General features: G+C 35.5%; 1 protein-coding gene across 1 annotated transcript; it reads right to left on the bottom strand.

Annotated features, from left to right (window-relative positions):
• Positions 1-5,165: 5,165 nt before the first annotated feature.
• LOC18447694 (E3 ubiquitin-protein ligase At4g11680) lies at positions 5,166-15,661 on the bottom strand. Its single transcript, XM_020675789.2, has 7 exons — positions 15,519-15,661; positions 15,198-15,259; positions 14,491-15,083; positions 11,951-12,070; positions 11,707-11,839; positions 6,283-6,450; positions 5,166-5,835 (listed from the first exon to the last, which is right to left on the bottom strand). Exons 3-7 carry the CDS (start codon positions 15,024-15,026, stop codon positions 5,662-5,664), a joined length of 1,131 nt encoding a protein of 376 aa, XP_020531448.1. The 5' UTR covers positions 15,027-15,083; positions 15,198-15,259; positions 15,519-15,661; the 3' UTR covers positions 5,166-5,661.
• Positions 15,662-20,664: the final 5,003 nt, after the last annotated feature.

Genomic DNA, 20,664 nt, shown 5'->3' on the forward strand with positions numbered 1-20,664 from the left:
TTTTTAGAGCTTAAAATCCTAATTTTTTTCACAAGCATAATGTTCAAGATTTTGATGAGTTATGAGGAGGGGCTTTACTTATTTTATTTTGATAAGCAGTAGCTCCATTAAATAATTTTCATTTGATAAATTAAAATACCAAAAATTATATGATCAACTCCCAATAAAAATTAAAAACTATATTATTTAGATAAAATTACAAATAGTATCCAGATAACAATAAATTGTCACTAAAACAATAACATACTTTCACATTTCTCCAAAGTATGAAATTACAAAAAATAAAAATAAACATCCTTTCAAGCAAGGTCATTACCCTGAGACACCTTTTTCAAAGTAACATGCCTCACTTTATTTTTTTATTTAAAATATATATATATATATATATATATATATATATATATATATATATATATATTTATATATATTACCCTTTCATTTGCTTTTTGGGTTTGCAGGTGGACAGCTTTCTAGGAATTTTTTTGCTTTTCCTTTTGCTTTTTGGGCTTTATTTTGCTTTTTAATATTTCATTCGTGCATAATGTGGGGGAGGATTTCCCTACTTTTTGCAGAGTCCTTTCATTACGCTATAATTTTAAGTAAATAAATAGTAACCAAATTATACACATCGATATCTTATTGGTTTGTAATTTTGTATGAATGTAGGTTTGGAGAGGATGATTTTCTTTATAAATCTCTCTCTCTCTCTCCCTCAAAATAAATGATTAAAGTCAATTTCCCCAATTAGATGTATTTGAATAAGTAGAAAGAGTAATGATCATGTGAGAATCCTCCCATACCCCAACAGCAACAGCATGAGACCCCATTTGATTACAGTAAGATTCATCCCAAGAAATAGCAGATGCCAGGTCTGTCTTGAGAGTTTTGGTTCTTTTCCTGAAAAAACTTTACAGGAGTTTTACTTTAACTATATACTAAATTTGATTACTTCTAAAGTTCCCATCATCGCTGGCTTCAGTCGATGAGGAAGTGATTTTTCGGATCAATCTCTGCCATTACAAGAACAACCCAATCAAATTCTTAACTTTTCTTCTCATCAATCAATGGAAGTATTTTTAAAGGGAACTCACTGCGTTTATACAGTGATTATTTTGTGGCTTCTTTCAGCATAAATGGGTCTTTATTGCCGTGAAAGTTTTCCATTTTATTAGTAGAAATAGAGAGAAATCATTTTTTTTTTTATTGGCATATTGAAATTCAGAAATTTTGATGACAAAGAATTGAGAAATATGCTTACGCTTTTTGAACCGTAAACTAATTGGCTTGTGCAGATGATGAATAATTATAGGCCTGTGTTCCCGCACTTTTCTCGCTGAACTAATGGGGATTTTCTTTTATGGGTTTCTATCCAGGGAGAGAGAGAGAGAGTTTCCAGTACTTTTCTCTCTAAACTAACGGGTCTTTTTCTTTTCTTTTTTTTTTCTTTTTTTTTTTTTTTTTTTTTTTCTTATGAATTCATGTCGACAGCTAGAGAAAGATGCGAGGGGATTTTTAGATAAAACAAACATTGGGATAGAAAGTGGAAGGAAGAGGTTTAAGAGGAAAAGGTTTAACCGGGTGATCTGGCATCCCATATTTCTTCGGATGTGGATAGGATATAAATATAACGATTATAAATTGGGTCTCATGCAATTGGGGTATGGGAGGGTCTCATATTATCATTATTCTAAGGGACAAAAAATGGTTTGATAGAGTTGCAGCCGTATAAACAAGTAAAACCTTATTTCCTAACTCATCAAAAAATTGCAATTTAAGCATTGAAAAATCTTTACTCGACCATCTTGGCTGGAACATCATGGTTGTGAAAAAAAAATAAATCAAGCTCTAAAAATAGTGTATATTTATTAACAAATTATCTAGATCGTTCATCTCACCCTAAAATTAAGTGTTCATAGATCCACAAGATCTATACAATTATTTGAGTTTCAAAATTTATTGTCATTGTTGGAAATTAATTTAAATCTGTCATGAAAATTTCCGTTGCGGAAAGTGCTTTCTAGATGAGGACTTGAAGTGAGGTTTTATTTTGATTTCATAAAGCATATGCCTTATAGAAACTTAATCCTTTAATGAATTAGGGTTTTAAAGGAATTGTATACAATATGACCATTTACCTTTTGTACAGGGATGTCATAATTGCTTACAACTATCCGATGTAAAATCTAATAGTTTATGTGTGTTATAAAGTTTGAGATTTTTTTTTTCAACTTTGAGTCTAGTCAATAAGATAAATGCAACTACCCGATTTCACATTTTTTATTAAGATTACTTGTGACTACCTTATACTAAAAATAAATATTTTTATTATATACTTCCCCAGTTTTAAAATCTTCAAAATAATTATTCAAGTTCAATCAAAGATGAATTGACACCCTCCTTGAAATGTCCATGCAACACAAATTCAATTGCTAGAGATGTTTCTTTTAGGCATCTACTTACATTTGTCCAAGGCAAGGAAGTATACAATAAAACCAACACAAAGAAGTATACAATAAGACCATTTACATGTCGCACAAAACATCCATGATGTCCCCAAGCTACTGCATCAGAATTGCAATAAAAAAAATTCTTCGGATTTTGTGCAAAGAAATGACTCATTCTAGCGATCCAATTTTACCTTTGAAACCTCCAAGTATTTGTCAACCTTTCTAAGAAGGAAAAGTGCTCCATGCGTCAAAGAATATAACCTATAAATAACATATTGACAGTGCACAAAAAAATATCAATAAAATTATATTTTTAATTTGAAAAGTTATTTTTTCTTGTCATATTCATGATTATCTTGGTCTAGATGAGGAATCTACAAAAAAAGAGATATATAATTAATATTTAAAATAAAGTTTAGAGGAAGGACGCATATATACATATGAGTCTAACTTACTCATAGAAACCCATCCTTCTACGAAAGGTGATGATCGATACGATCCTCTCATTGTACAAAGACTAATGTTCGGAAAACTGTTCGGTTCGATTGGAACCGCCAGGATTCCGATTCCGATTAGGACTGGTTTTGGTGTTCTAGCATGTATATGAAATACCCCAAAACAGATCCGGTCCAAAACCGGCTGATAGCTAGTCGAACTGGCCATTTTTATATTCAACAACCGGTTTTTTGGCAAACCGACCGGTTAGTCAATATAACAGAGAAATAACGTATAACAACCGTTAGTTTTTACTGGGGCTGTTATTTGATGCAGAAGCACATGTTAACATGTTTCTCTTGATTGAACATTTGATTCCATTTTCCATGCATTTTTAGTCTTACACAGGGTTTTGCAACTAATAATTGATCGAAATTTTTGTTTTCTTCTATAAATCAATCGATTTGAGATCAAAATGGCACCGAAATTCCATTTTCTTGGCCATTATTTGGGTATGCTTCAAAATTTTGTGAGAAATCCACCAATCTAAATATTTTGGTCTCATTTTTTAGTTTTTCTCCATCAAAATGGAGGGATTTTATTGATGCCAAAGATATCAACACTACTACACTCCTTTTTTGATCAAAATCTAGATATTTCGAGCTCGATTTTGAGATTAGAGCTTCATTTGTGTTAGAAAAAGATAATGCAAGTTTTATCCCGAATTTTTTTGAATATTTTCTTACTTTTTATTCCTCTTTTGGGAATTTTCATACAATATTTGACTGAAATTATTGATTGCATTCAATAAAAGAACAAATTTGAGAAACGAATATCAATCTTTCCTGCCCCTTTTTTTGTGTTTTTCAATGTTTTGGGAAAAATCTGCCAAACTACATATTGTGACGTTTTTTTTTATTTTTTCTCTACCAAAATGGGGAGCTTTTGTAGATGATAGAGATGTTCAAACTATTGAACTCTTGATTTCATCGAAAATCAGACATTTTGGGCTTGATTTTTGGATCAGCCGTTGACCACGTGAGATAGTTCTTGGTCCAACAGACCTGGCCGGGACCTAATCTCAGTTCACCTTGGACCTATCTAGGCTAGGACCAATTCAAGGTCACCTAACCTAATCCTCTTGGGTCCGGGTCTCTGCCCTAATGGACCCAACTGGGATTTAATTTGGAAAAGCAGCTCCACATAAAACCAGAACCAAAAATTAGTAAAAGCTCATTGTTCTACAAATACTAGAATCATCTCATGTTAATAAATAATGAAATATAATAATAAATCATTGATTTTAATTTATTGATTTTCTTACAACCTGGAGGGTCATTTTCTTTGTGCATTCATCGTGTTAGAATAAATAAATTTAAACAAAAAAAAATACCCCTTTTTTTTTAAAAAAAAAGTCCAAATCAAGTACCGATCATCATTTTTCATTTCACCTGGCAGATGAAAATCCATAATGCATTGTAATTATCTAGAAAACCAGTTTTCCCTATTTGCAATTACCCCCATATACTCCTATAGTCTAATTGGATTTTTCTTTTTTAAAAACATTGTGCTCCACTGTGTTCAGCTAGCTCTCTCTCTCTCTCTCTCTCTCTCTCACACACACACACTCACACACACACACAAACACGAACACACACACCCAAAGTGGAGGAAAGGGCTGGGTAGAAGATATCCTAAACACGTCGAGCATTCAAGGTCATGTGCCATGCCATGTTCTAGATTAATTTGCTTCACCACTTTCCTATCTTTTTTTTTCTCATATTCTTAATTAGTCTGTAATAGTGATTTATTATTGCTCAAAATTGGAATCCCTCCCATCTCAAGAAAATTAGGAGTTGCATGTACCACTACTCATTTATGCTGGTGGGATTGCAAAACGTTTTGATAAAAAATCCACCACGCATATCAAGGAAAGTATATCAATGCACACCCTGTGCTCAAAATGCACAGCTAGACGTTTATTGTTAATTCTCAAGATCGACAATTGAGATGGAAACGAAACATAGCTTTCACAGCATTCATTCCCAATGGAACTATAGGGCATTGAGACATCATGAGCTTTTAGTATCGTTATACACATACAAGGCGAGCCTTTAGTAATATTTGTCTCGGGACCGACAACTATTTGATCTTTAACTATTCGAAGGAGTCGAAAATAATTCCACCGTCAGTTAATGTCTCATAAAAGCGCCAAACACTAGAATGTATTCAGACAATGTTATCTCCCAATATTAGTATCTATCCTAACATTCTTATTCCTAATTGCTCGATTCAAACATTTTTATTCTTAGTTGTTTGATCATTGATCAGACAGTTGTTGGTCTCCAAACATGTACCTTCGGACATCACGACACATATAAAGGTTTCTCTGTAAACACAAATCCTAGAAACGGGGGAGAATACACCAACCTATATACCTCATACTTCCAAAGTGAGTGGTTCTACTGGTTATACAGACTAACTATACATGCACATGTGCCGTGCCAAACATACATTCTTTTCAACCACATACATACATGTGAACACGCATGCAATGTCCCGTAGTCATGCTAGATTTCACATGATGCATGCATGCGGCAAACACGTATGCAAGTATTCCCATGGTCATTATACATGCAAAAATGCATGGGTGCATGCAGCCAAAGACGCATGCATGCATATTCCCCTTAGGAATGAACCAAGCATGCACGAACCACAACCAATAACCCACACAGGCAAACATGGAAACAAAGCTTTCAAGTGCCAGATTAAGGATGACCTAAACTTCTTCCCTGGCATGGTTGCTGCTCTTTATTATGTTGAATTTGCAGAGAGGACAGGTCGCATTGATGTGCAACCACTTGTCGATGCAAGCGCAATGGAAATGATGGCTGCAAGGAAGCTCGCGAAGGTCGACGCCATCTTCGTAGGGAGAGAGGCAAATGCAGCACTCCTGCAACAAATCACAAGGGCTCTGCATGAGGCAAGGATGGTGAAACAGAATATAAAGAAAGAGAGAGAGAGAGAGAGAGAGAGAGAGAGAGAGAGAGAGAGAGATATCTTTCATGAACATGAAGGAAAGGCGCAGTTGTTGAAATGGACACCATCATTCATTTGAAAATGCAATGCTGCAAGTTTAGTTTTTTTTTTTGGAAACCATTTCAACTAATTCCTACTTTTTCTTTTTTTCTTCTTTCACTTGAATGACCTCAATTTATAGTAATATCCCATGCCCGAATTTAAGTGCATTCTCCTTGTTTTCAAGTCTTAGTATTTATGTGGATGTCTTGAAAAGCCAGATGCTTTAGGGTGCTTCCTTTTTTTCCTAAGAGTACATTTGCAAATGGTGTTTCTTTTCAACATACATGAAAGCAGATACAGAATACGTTAAAATGCTTACAGCATTTTCAGCAGAGAGAGCCCTTTCGATGGGTGGCATTTCTCCACCACAAGCGGTCATTATTCCTCCAAAAGAGTCACATTTCTCTATATCAAATTTCTCAATGTCAGCAACAGAACGAAACTTGTATTTGGGGAGTTGGCGTATGTCTTCTTCAGATGCACCTTCCTGTTTTGGAGAAAGGTATGATATACTCAGTAAAAAGATCAGACAAAAACCATGATTAGGGAAATTAAAATCTCATTATGGTCTTTCTAATATGCAAGAGAAAGTATGCTATGATCCAAGGGACAGTGATTAATAGATTACTTCTTTTTGGGAAATTTATCACAATATACCTAAATTTTCAACAATTTAACCATTTACACTTTTTAAGCATTCCAACCCATGAAGATGACCATTTCGATGGGTATTTTGAAATTAAATAATAGGATATGAGTTAAATGTTAAATAGTTAATACTTCATATGTATTTTGATAAATTTCCCTTGCTATTTTCATAATATCACATTCAATATATGTTCAATAAGCTAAACAAACTAATTATAGGCTATAATGTCGTTAAACCAATCCATTAATCTAAGGGTGCAGTTTGTATAGAGCCTAGGGTCTAAACAATCCAATTAGAGCCTACCTTCAAATAGTGTCGAGCAATGTGGTTTCAATACTGGAAATCGTTTTGATAGTCTTAAAATATATTTTCATATTTATTTATAAAGTTTAAAGCTTAAAAAATAGTGTAGATCGATGATATCTATGAAAACTTGAAAATCTTTAAAATTGACAGTCCAAAAATGCATTACAACATATACTATTTCCAAAACTTAAAATCATTTTTTTTCTCATGTCCATGCATCTTGATGTCGAGATGATCACTTTGACAATATTTGAGCATCAAACAACCTCTTCTAGTGAAAGTTTTGAGGTAGGCTCCAATTTGATTGTTTAGAACCTCAGCTCTATATAAACTTTTCCCTTAATCTAATGAAACTCATCCATTGGTGTCACCAGTGTTCAGTGAAATGTAGGGCAAGGATGGAGAGAAAGGAGCGTAAATTTCGCATTTCATTGGAAGGTGATGGCCGCAAGCAACCATGCAGTACACCATTGCTCATTGGATTATTTATAATTCTCCATAATAAATACAGATATGCCCCTCACCGGACCCCAGTGTGGAGTGTGGGGAGAAATCAAGTTATCAGGTTTCATTACAAGATGAGAGGAGACAGAATACCACTACTAGCGTGCCTAACTTTTTAAATGTATCGGCCACCACAGTCTTGAGGATCACCCAATGAGCAGCCTAAATTTGACATAGTCCAATATTAGGATAACCCGGTCATGATCATTATTACTAGGCTACTGATCTCTGAGGATAACGCGTCATAATACCCTAAAATGAATGACTGGGCCCTCTGTGAGCCAATATCATATTACTGCCCAATTTTACTAGACCCTGCCCCACCCATTAGATTTGAGATGCTTGGTTTGAATACCCAGGTTTCAAACTTATATTCAAGGATAGTGAACAAATCTCAAGGGGTCTGGCATTCAATCTCTGGAATTAGAAATCACAATACCTAGAATGAATGATTGGGCCCTCTGGAAGCTAGTGTCATATCACTACCCGATTTTCCTAGACTCTCACCATCACTCACCCTAAGGGGCCCATCTATGGTTGTTGGAAACGCTTGTGATTCCAAATCGCTTCAGCAATTGGAATAAGGAATCACGGGACGATTCCTATGGTTGGAATCGTCCAAACAATGCAAATCACCTGTTGCATGATTCCCACTATCGGAATCACGATCCAATAGAATAGGAATCGTGTGTCCCATCTTGTTGGAATCAGTATCACATAAATTTGTAATGCCTTTCTGGACTTGCAGATCAATCCACTCTGATCAATGCCATCCAAAATCACGATCCAATAAAAATAAGAATCTTGATTCCTATATTGTTATTATCATAATAAACCCATCAATTTAGAATCGAGAGTCCTACCTTTCAAGAATCATGCACCAATCCACTCTAGACCATGCCAGAAGTTTTAAGCAAGAAAAGATTTAAAGTTTTATATTATTTATAAGCATGATTCTGGACTCCATATATTGAGTACTATTATCCGGATCAATGCCTTTGAATGCCCTATCCTAACAATGGTATCAATGTATTGAGTGCCCTTTAACGTAGTTCTCCACAACTAATAAAAACAAGGTCGAGCTTTATTGGGTATCTAGTTTCTTGGAGTTTCTAGAACTCCAAGAAAACAATATGTTATACGTGTTTCTCATGCTTATTTTGAGGACAAAACGAGGAATTGCATCTTCTAAAAAGAAGAGAGTCTTTGAGATGCATATCTTGAGCTCTTAGAGCTCCGTATGCTTCAATACTTCATTGAAAGACCCTTTCAACATTAGGGTCTATCGAAAGTGAGAAACCAAACCAGTATGTTGTCTGTGTTTTTTATGCATCTTTTGATGATGAAAGAAAAATATGCATCTTCTCAACTTGAAAACGAGTTTCTATGATGTGGACCTCGAGTTCCTAGAAAGCCATGCATGTGCTTTGATCCTTTATTGGAAAACCCTTTCAACATCAAGGTCTATCAGAAATGAGAAACAATTTATAATTTCGTGCAGAGGGCGATGAAGTGGTTAAATACTTACGATTGATACCAACAAATACCAACAAAGCTCAAGTTGAAAGTTGAAGATTCTGGTTGACCCTTACCAGCAAAATACATACTTTGCTAATAAATCAAAAAACCTAGAAATTTGCATTTGAATTTCAATTCCGTGTTATGAGAACATCGACTCCATGTTGATCAAAACATTGTTTTGTGCATCTATGAACTGCGGGTTTTGACGTTGCACATATAGCTTCCAAAAAACATTGATTCCGTAGTCCTAAAAATTGGGACCAAGGTCTCATAATACATTGAATCCCAGTCTTGTTCACCTATGAATCGCAAATTTTGTGAGATGGATCTAGATTCCCAAGTTCCAGGAATCAGGATTCAAAAAAATATTTGGAACATGATTCAAGAAATTGGAATCATGATTCCTATCTTCTGAGAATCGCGATGCATCCTAGGAAACGTGACATCGCAATTCCAAACAGGAATTGAGACCTCAATACACGATTTCGGTAACTATCCCATCCCATTTAGGTTTGACAATGCATTGAACAGTCAGGTTTGCATTATATGATTAAAGAACAGTGCAGGAAGAACCCATCTCAGGGGTGGGCTGGTATTTGAATTGGAAAGAAGCTCAAGGATTTTAAGTAAACTGAAAGCTCAGAACAAAGTGGCATCCAAGAAAGCTCATGAGTCGAAGGACAATACGCTGGCTGTGATCCTCAAACTAAATATGCTAGAAGGGATGGCCCAATCATCAATAAGGGCAGAACTACCAGCAAAAAACTGTGCAGCACATGGCCTCAAAAGGAAATCCACTTAATACGAAAGAAGTAAAGCCCTCCAAAAATAAAACATTTTTTAAAATAAAAGTGATAAAAAAGACAAAACATGAGAAAATGAGAAAAAGGAAAGCAAATAGAAAATTTTAAATGCACAATCTATGAAACACTCTCGCAATAAAAAAAAAAATAGAACTATACAATGCAATGAAAAAAAAAGTTTCAAAAAAAAAAGTAATGAAAAAAAAATACAATATGATTTATCCAAATAAAAATGTGAAAATCCATGCATAATATGTACTGGCTTAGTGTCAGGCATTTTACACAAATAAATTAAACACTTACATACAAGAAACAAAAATTTTGTATTGATACCTTTATAAGTTGGTTCATGGAGAAAAATTAACGTATTAAATGCAGACATTAAACTTACATAGAAATTAAAACACATGAATGAGAGAGAGAGGGAGACTTGTTTTTGGAGTAATGGCCCTACAAAATTCAGATAGGACTCCAATCATTGGATATCCACTGCGTTGGAGATGATCCATAGCTCTGCTCGATAAACAATGACAATTTTCATGTGAAGCTTTGGACGATCTCCACTGTTTGAGGCAGAAATCTGACGAAGATCTCACACACTGTAGGACCCAGTAGTTTTCTTTTTGTTATCGAATTAGCACAAAAGTCTCTTTCCCCATATAAGAATCGCCAAAACATTCTCTTGCATAACCAGACTTTTAGGGGACCAAGAAGAGTCATGTACCTAATATACATGCTAAAACTTTGATCACATCTTCCATACGAGCCAACTAAAATATAGTTTGATCACCATGTGGTTTGGTTTTCCCTTCCACATCCTCCCACTGATCACAATGTATCAAAGTCCATATATTATAAAGTATAAATACAGACATATTTAGCTTTGTGGCACAACAAGCAAGCCTTTTCAAAGAAGTAGTCCAATCCTAAACCCTAATCGCTAAAAGGCGGCCAACTCAGACCAGGAGTACTGGGCCTGAACTAAGAAGTAAGAAGAAACAACTAACACCATCCAACGAGAAAGACACCAATCACTAGCCTTTTAGGCGGGGACCCATGTGCTTTCCAGGTAAACTCTAGTGGTGAAGGTCTTCATGCATTTAGAGATGACTCATGTGCAGTTTGTTATATCTTGATGAAACTTCAATTCATCAACTCATCCATAGGTCAAAAGTCAAAACCAATGTCATTGAGATTTGAGAGCAACACGAGAAGTCCTACCAACCGATAGTGAAATCCCAAACATGCCGCAGGCCTCAAACTTTGCAAAATGATTAATGAAATAAATAGCAACAAAACCTTATTTTGCTACTTGGCTGATAGATTTCGCCCCAATTCATTTGGGGCATATGCAATTAAATAATTATGAGGTTCTCTAGCCACACACTATGTACTGTCTACTTCACTTACAAGCCAGTGGTGTTAGAGACTGCCAAAGTGGTAACATATGACATCCTAAACATCAAAGTGCATTTCCTCATCTATACACCAGCCCCAATATTTTTTGATACCTAACCATCCAGAGCATAACATTACACTATTGACCAACACTCTTTTTCCCCCCTGACGCAGTGCTGTCAATCCCAAGACGGGCCGATAAATCTACAAACCCATTTTCCATCGTTAGCACAAGCTGAAAAGTCATATAATAATGTGGTATAAGATGCCAATGAATAGTACAACACGTAAATTCTCATTATCCTCTCTAATAGTGACTCGCCAAGCAGGGCTATGTACACAAATCAGACTACTGAAAGCCTCTGAATTCTTGGAATTGCATAAAGAGTCAAACACAATGAATTTTGACTCCTTTTAAACATGAAAAGGAAAGAGAGAAAATACCAGAAACCCACAATAAAGACAATAGCATATTGACAAACAGTGATGAGAATACACTCAAAGCATCCTGAAGTTTTCAGGTTCATGAGATAGCAATCAAACAATCTTTAGATTGACAAACCTGATCTGCCACCGCATATAAAATTGCAATAATGCATGGTAGGCAACAACAGACGGCTATGCCAATGACACATGCCAGAGCAACACAGAAGACCACAAAGAACACATCAAACGCAAGAAATATCACACAAAGCCTGTCATCCAAAAGAAAAAAAAAGTATTAACAATGATAAATTGAGATGGAATACAATGATATGGCAAATGATGCAAATCAAATAATAGTAGTAACGCACACTTTCACGTACCAGTACAGTTGAGGTGCATCATGTGTCAAAGCCTGACCCCCAGCAGAGACCCAATAAAATCCGATAATCCACCAAAGAAATGAAAACATGGTATTGGCCGACTCCAGATGCTTGGCAACACTGCCATGAGCAGGATTTGTGGCAATGAGATTTCAATACGATTAAAGTTCACAAACGGCTCACCCTTTGAACCCCAATCATAGAATCTCTTATAAATAAAGTTAACTGCTTGAATCAAACAAATTAAAGGCATGAACAGAGGAAAGCAAACTTACACATGCTTCGAGTATTCCAAAAAATTGATGTGTTAAAATCCAGATAAACAAACGTCAGTTTATTTAGAGCTTTAGCACAAAGGAAACCTTATAGATGTATCCATCACGAATGGTGTACCAACAAACAATCAAGGGATTAGCCTCATGTGTCTATCTCATCATCATCATCATAGCCTTTCCCATCTAATTGGGGTCGGCTACAACAATCGTAATCTGCCATTCTGATCTTTCAAGGGTCACCCTAGTATAAGATGATAATGTAGATTTATGATTCATGGAAAGTTTTGGCAAAATTTTATGTTGGCGGTCTACCTCGCACAACCTACCTCCTATATCCGAGCTTGGTTCAGGGTAAGGGAAAGTTTAAGGTCCTCAGGTGTCTACTTGTATTACTCTAGTAACATGAGTAAGCGCCACTGTAATTTCATTTTGCTAACAATAATCAGTCAAATTTTGATGAGTCACAGCAAGGAACCTCTACTGAAGGATAGCGCTTGACAAAAGAAGGCCATCACTCAAGAGCCACTCCAATAATAAAGAAGCCTGCCCCTGGGATTCATCCCAATTGTTTTAGTAGGGCGAAAGGCTTTTTAAAAGTCAGTCGGTAAGGATTGGTATGATTGTACCAATTAAGTTAAGATGGTTTGAACTCAATATATCATCTAGTCCTGATTGGAGGCATTCAAGCTCTCGAATAAAAAAAGGGTTCCTCGACAAAGAGGCAAAGCAACCAAAATGCCCTTAAGCGCTAGAAGATTTTTGTAGATAAAAATAGCACTCTCGGTATCGCCAAAGATGGACGAGGCTAAGCGAACTTCCAAAGTTGTGCGATGTAAAAATGCCTCGGTAGGGTAGCACTCCACCTTAGAGTGAAGCACCCACGCGAGCTGGTGTGGACGAAGCAGAAGCGAGAATGTCGGCTTGAGTAACACAAACATTGGTGAGAATCCAATGCCTGGAAAACCTAAGGGTTCCTCCGCAAGGTTCATCCACGACAGCTCGCATGCTCCCTCGTGAGTTGGATCCGTTGTATTTCTCATCTTTCAATTCTTGTTTCTTAAGAACAGGACAGAAGGAAAGACTTCTATCAAATAGCTAATAGCTAACCGACTGCTTGAAAGTGGAAGTGGTTAGTCTCTTCACCCCTTAAGACAAGTAAAATACCTCTAGGTTGTTCGAGGTAAAATACCCCTAGGTTGTTCGAGCTTTTCCCGGAAGTATGACATGGGTTACTTCAGCGCCGTAGCGCCTGGTACTCGGACATTGGCTCGAGGCATTTCCTCTACCCCTTCTTACCCTGAAAAAAAAAGCAAGGTCACCTTGCGTTCTTATGCTCTATGCCCGCTGTACTTGCACCCATGTAGCATGCCAACTACATTATTGCTATTATTTGTAAACATCATCATCATCATAGTCATCATCATTATCATCATCATTATCATCATCATCATCGCCTTCATCATCCTCGTCGTCATTGCCATCACCAACATCATCATCATTATTATTGTTTGCCATTGAAAGAATTCAACAGAAGTAATAGGGATCCTTTGGATCTGAATAGTATGTAAACTAATATACTTGGGGAAGCAAAAAGTATCACTTCATTTATGCCTTAGTGCATGTTGTTAAGAGCTGCTTTGAAATCCACAAAACCAAGACAATATCTAGATTTTGAAATTATTAAAAAATAATCAAATATCAAACATTGAGAAATTTAACTGATTTCAAGTGGAACTCATATTTCATACCTCAGCATAACAAAACAGAGTACAACTTCAATTATTTTCGAAACAAGTAAATCTTCAATTCTATATATCACATCTCAAAAATACTTTATAATTAAAAGCTACAGCCATATTCTGCATTCAATTATCTAACACGTTAACAGTATGAGCTACACCAATGCAGTTCCAACTAATTCACCACCCATTAAAAGCATAAATCCCACAAGTATGATTCCCTTTCTTTCTTTTTTTTGGGGGGGGGGGGGAAAGTGCATTCATGTGCTAAACAAAGTGTAAATAAGTTTAGAAATTAACAATTGTACAATTAATTCAGTACTAGTAAAAAATAAAGTGAGGATTGCACAAATAGTTCATGTTCAGAATTATCCCTTCCAAAAACATAACCCCGCATTCAACATGCCACAACCAAATGACAATACACATCAACGAAACCACAAAGAATCACAGATAAATAAACAAATAAAAGATAAAAACAATAAAAGATAGAGGCAAAAGAGTTTTTTATAACGGGCTCAAGTACCTGGTCCTCTCCTCTGACTGAATTCGCTCCTCATCCAATTCATGGCCATCATCTCTCTCTTGGTGAACTCCTGAGCCTAAATTCCCATTCTCCCCATGCTCCAAGGAATCACGAGAACCATGCCTCCTCCTATACTCAACGCACACACATATTATATGCAACAGACATTGGAAAGCATAACCCACAATCCAAAGCCTCAATGGCATCGATGGGTTCTCATCTCTGCTCAATAAAAGCACAGCCATGGCTACCACAACGAAAGCCAGGTTCCATATAATGTCAAGGACCACGACTGGTCTTGAATAGGCCCAATCACTCTGACGCTCTTCTAGTTGCTCAGCCGCTGTCTCTCTAACCAGCATCGATGGCTCTCTCATCATCCTCCTGCTACTTGCACGCCTCAAAAACCTAGCTGCTCCTCTAATGCTTGGACCCCTAAATGGCCTCCTCTCTGGTGAGCTACCAAGGAGAGGGGTTGTGTCTATGACTACATCTGTAGAAGGATTCGAAGACCTGGTCGTTGTTGCAGTATCCATTTTTCAGATATATTATCACCGTCAAACCCTAATCAAGCCAAGTTAGGGTATCCATTCCTGGCATTAAATGAACACCGAGGGGATTCAAAACCCTAATAAATTGGATTTAAACCAAACCCTATTCAATCCAGATTGCAGTAATTGTAATGAATAAAATATTTATTCACCAACCAGAATTCCCAACAAAGCCCTGATCAATCAGGCCAGAAATAGCCAATTTCTTCGAGTAAACCCTAAAAAATATAAGAACATCAATTAATAAGCAGAAATAGTAGGCTATTTGGAAACGAATATAGGAGATCATAAACCAGAAGCTCTGGTTACTGGTTAACCTGGAAATGCAACAAATCACACCAAATCAATCCTAAACTACGCAGAGTCGGCCACAAAAACCCAATCCAAACCCCAATTTTCAGAAGCATTTACAAATAAACCAAATTTTCAGATAATCTGAATATCAAATGCAGATTAATTAAGAATAACCAACCATACCTTGCTGCGAATCCTATAATATCCAAAACCCTAGAAATGGGCAGCGATTAGTAGCTTCGTGAGAGGGAAATGCTAAACCCAAAACCCGGTTTTTTCGCTTGATCACGGTACGCTTATTTGCAATAATCGTCAAGGGAACTCTGGTTGGCAGGAGAGATTGAATGCCGAAGTTTTAGGTGCAAATGTAGAGAGAGAAAACAACGTAAAGTCATTGATAGATAAATGTGCAAAGAAATGGATAAGAACTGAAGAAAGGGAATAACCTGGAGGGGGAATTGTAGAGAGAGAGAGAGAGAGAACTGGGGAACTGAATAGGTACCTGCAGAGAGAGATCGATGAATAAATCTAGAGAGAGAGAGAGGGAGAGTGAGAAATCTAGAGAGAAGGAGACATGGCGTACAAAATAAGGAAGCTCCCACGATGCGGGTGAGCCCCACTCCATTTCTTGAAACCACGACAAATTTGAAGCTCAGTATTCTTTTTTTTTTTGCCATTTTTAGAGTGAGTCCACGAAAGGAGTGGACCATAATGTACGTAAATGCCCCTGTCCGATGTCCAACTCTCGGCAAGCTTTTTGTGTTTTCTCTATAACATAAAACTAAGGCAAATCACAAAAAAAAAACTTTTATAATAATTAAAAATATTACTTGTAAGTAAAAAGTTTACATCTTTTTTATCTTACAACCCCTTAATTTCTTTGACTCTAAATTTTTTATCTAAATAAATATTAAAATGGCACCCTATTCATATTTCATCTCTCTCTTTAAAACTCTATCTCTCTCTTTTCACTTTTCATTTAGTTTACCAGCCAAGGGGTTTAGCTTGAGCTCGAATACGAACACACATTCTTATGTGTGAGAGATAAATTTCAGATAGAGAGAAATAGAGTTTGGATTTTAGAGAGAGATATGGAGTTTGAGTTTTAAAGAGAGGGATGGAGTTTTGAAAGAGAAATGATGATGTGAATGAGAGAGATGGAGTTTGGGTTTTAGAAAGAGATGGAGTTTGGGTTTTAGAGAGAGAGAGATAAAGTCGTTTCATAAGTTGTTGAGGTCAATAATACATGGTCAAAAAAGTTTAGGGGTTGAAAGATATAAAAGATTAAGCTATTTTGCTTACAAGTAATATTTTTCAATTATTGGGTTTGATGATATATAGAAGTTAAAAATAAGAGAGAATATGATATGTCCCCAAATTATATGCTATTTTCCCCCAAAGCAAGCTTTTTTTCTCACTTTTTCCTCAAAACAAAGTTTTTATGTAAATACTCCCAAAACGAAGAAGTTTTGTTTTTTTTAGACGGAAATGCTTTTTTTATACACAAATTTGGTCAGATTTCACATTGACTTTTAGACCCCAATAGCACATTGCCGGAGCTCACAAGTGCTGGACTGCCCTTTGCGACTGCCGGACCACCCTTTGCAACTACCGGACCGCACTTTACAACTGTCGAACCGCCATTTGCAGCTGTCGGACCGCCCTTTGCAAATGCCGGACTACTATTTTCAATTTGTCGGACCACATTTTGCATCGTGCCGGAGCACTACTGTCAGACCGCACTTTATACAGTGCCAAAGCGCTACGACTGGACCTCACTTACAAGGTGCTGGAGCCCCCTATTTTGGTGGGATAGAGGAGAGAGAGGTGTGGGTAATATAAAAGAGAGGGAGAGCTGTTTAGGTTGTTTGTTATTTATTTTTTGGTGGGGGTTTTGCAAAAATAGTTTATTTTGCAGAAAAGAGTTGTAGTTTATTTTTTTTGTTGTAGTTTTGGGGCTTTTTTTGTAATTTTTCCTAAAACTTATATACTTCCTTTTATCCAACCGTCCATTTTGAATGAAGGGTTAAGATTGCCCCAATCACAATGTCACGTCTTTTATTTTTAATATTTTTATATAAATTATTTTTATACTAAAATTCGGGCTACCAATCCTCTATTAAACACGCACTTGTAAACAATGTGAAAAAAATATTCCCAAAAAAATAAAATGATAAAAAAAACCCTTGAATATTTAAAGGGTATCTTGATCATTATATTTTATCAATGAATTGTTTTTAATATTTTTTATTGGTGGGCCCCAATGAGAAGATGGCATGTAACAAAATTTATATTCATACAATTTGTATAAAAAAATTAAAAATAAAATACTCCAAGGTGTTAGATCTAAGATCAAACGGCGAGAGGCTCACTTTATAAAAAATGGGTGGATAGATGCTAGGAGAAGCATAAAACTTCTATGTTGTAGGGGAAGTATAAAAACCTTTCCTTTTTTAAAAATACTTGACATAACAAACCCCCCAATAGTGCAAAATGAACATAATTGGAACAAGCAAAAAATAACCTAAATGAACATTAATATATATTACCCTATTGTGGCCATCGAGTAGACGCTTTACATGTTGCCGTGTTGTGACCAATTCATTTACACCGACTATAGTGAATAGGCCGCACTGGAACTTCCTGCGATTCAATGTGCTTCTTTCTAGGTCGGCCACAGACTCGTATTGAGTTAGGTAAAAGTACTCTTATTCCATCTGGAGGAAGTTGCCCACGCATACGCCCAGATAAATCGATAAAGTTAACTGGCACAATAGATTCGAAATATGTTTCACGAAACTTTGCAAACGTAAAATAATATTCACAATAGTCAATGGGATCCATATTCATCAATTTAAAGCTTTTACAAGCATGCTTGCAGGTCAAACCCGTTATTTGCCAACCCTGATATTCACATTCTCGTGCAATTATATTTACATTATAATTAATATGATCACTACTTGCTTCAAACCTTGCTCTACTTGAAACAATGATCCTAATGAAAATTGATTGTTTTATGATATTTCTCAATTCGTCTTTTGCATGCGGGGTAAGTGTCGTAGTTCAGGTTCCAGCTTCCAAGCTACGAGTGGCCATTAGTTTCATGATTTGTCTCATAATCAAATCAATGCACTGAAAAATGAGCATATCTCGTGCTTATATAATCCAGTTGGTTATATCGCTTACCTTAAACACTTTGTTACTTGGTCATATTGCTTATACAAAGTGTACTTCGAATCAATCATCTTGACCTCATGATGTATGAATATAAGAAAAAATAGATTTCAAGTATTAGAAATAGTGCATCTTGTAATGCATGTTTTAGACAGTCATTTTTTTATATTTTCAAGTGTTTATAGATCTACACTATTTTTTAAGCTTTAAATCTTATAATTAGAGATGAAAAAATATTTAGTATCATATAAATTCTCTGTAGTGAAACGACATCTTCCAACACCATTTGAATGTGTGCCTTATTTTGATGGTTCAAGACTTTAGACTTATACAAACCACACCCATTTTAAAAGGGTGCGATTTGTATAGAGCATAGGTTATAAACAATAAAAATAAAGCGCACCTTCAAATAGTATCGAGAAATGTGGTTTCAATACTATAAATCTTTGTGACAGCCTTAAAATATATTTTTATCTCTAGTTATAAAATTTAAAGCATAAAAAATAGTGTAGATCGAGCAGATCTATAAAAACTTGAAATTCTTGAAATTTTACGATAATAAAATATATTACAAGATGCATTATTTCCAAAACTTGAAATCCATTTTTTTCTCATGTCCATGCATCTGGATGTCAAGATGGTAAATTTGAGGATATTTAGGCATCGAAACATCATCTTCTAGTGAATTTTTTTATGTGGACTCTAATTAGATTGTTTGGAGCCTCAATTCTATATAACCTTGTTTCCTTTAAAAATAGTCATGCATAGGTTTTATTTTACATTCAAAATATATTTTTGTAATTTTTAAATTATTAAATATTTCCAATTCAAATATCTATTGTTCATTGGCTGGTTCTTTTAGGACATGACAAAGTGATTATAACTTCTAACATTGAATGTCTGAACTGGTTTTTCATTAAAATATTGGTTCATGTATGCAATGTCTTTAAAAAACAAGAAAGGAAGTTTTGACATGTAATTCCAAAACAAGAGAAGCCAAGAGATTGTATGCCTCCTAAAAGCATATCATTGATCCACTATGGAGGAGAAACTCATCTTAGGAGCATTATTAGTGACAATTGTCACAATCATGACATTATCGTCCATAAATTTTATTACGACATTGTCGACTGGGTCATTATTTTGGATGTTTATTCTAATTTATTTTGAATACAAGAGTGTTGAAATAACATATTACTTCAACTGGAATAAGATATGCTATTTGCAATATTTGTTAAATCCGGTCTTATTTAGATATTCAATTGAATGTTTAAGAAGTTATAAAATTATTCCAAATTTCAAACTTCTTAAGACAATATTCAAGCTATTTTTCAGATAATTATTATTTTCTAAAATTAAATGGCTAGGTTATTAGGAACCCAAACCTGGGTCAAGTAACTTATTTCAATCGACAGACCTATTTGAGCCTTGTGAAAAGTAATAATAAAACCTTTGGGAACTAAGGAGAGTCAAGTAATACCAATATTTTTGTTTCGGACACTGATGCATTTAACCCTTGGCATAATTAACTCGGGTGAGTTTTGTTTCGGACACTGATGCATTTAACCCTTGGCATAATTAACTCGGGCGAGTTTAAGTCAGAGCTAGTGATTTATCAAACGCATCCTGAATGCATTGTAGAAGGAGATGAACTGGTAAAATGGTCGGTAGAGGTTTTGAGAAAGCCAACAGATGCATTCTATTTACTCGTTCAAGTTTTTCGGGTAAAACCTAATATTGAAGTAATTTCAAGATCCCAAATTTTTGACAAAATTTTTGAGGACCTAATCTATTCAATCCATAGAGGAACAGACTAACTACAATGAAAAAGATTTGCAAGCTCTCCTCACTATGCACTTGAAATAATAAAATTAAAGATTGAATACTGACCATATAGGAATCAGCTCGGGCGCCGATATTTAATGGAAAAGGTTTATATAAGTGCGAGGCTCTAAACATTCAAGTTAGGGCGCATCTAAAAAATTTCATTAGAAGATATTGTTTTGATACTCAAATATCATCAAATTGATCATCTCAACCTCGAGATGCATGGAAATGAGAAAAAAAATAGATTTTAAGTTTTGAAAATAATGCATCTTGTAATGCATTTTTTGACAGTCAATTTTCAAGATTTTCAAGTTTCCATATATCTGCT

The sequence above is a fragment of the Amborella trichopoda genome, chromosome 9, assembly GCF_054954075.1.
Source record: "Amborella trichopoda isolate Santa Cruz 75 chromosome 9, AtrichopodaSantaCruz75HAP2 v2.0, whole genome shotgun sequence".
NCBI lineage: Eukaryota > Viridiplantae > Streptophyta > Magnoliopsida > Amborellales > Amborellaceae > Amborella > Amborella trichopoda.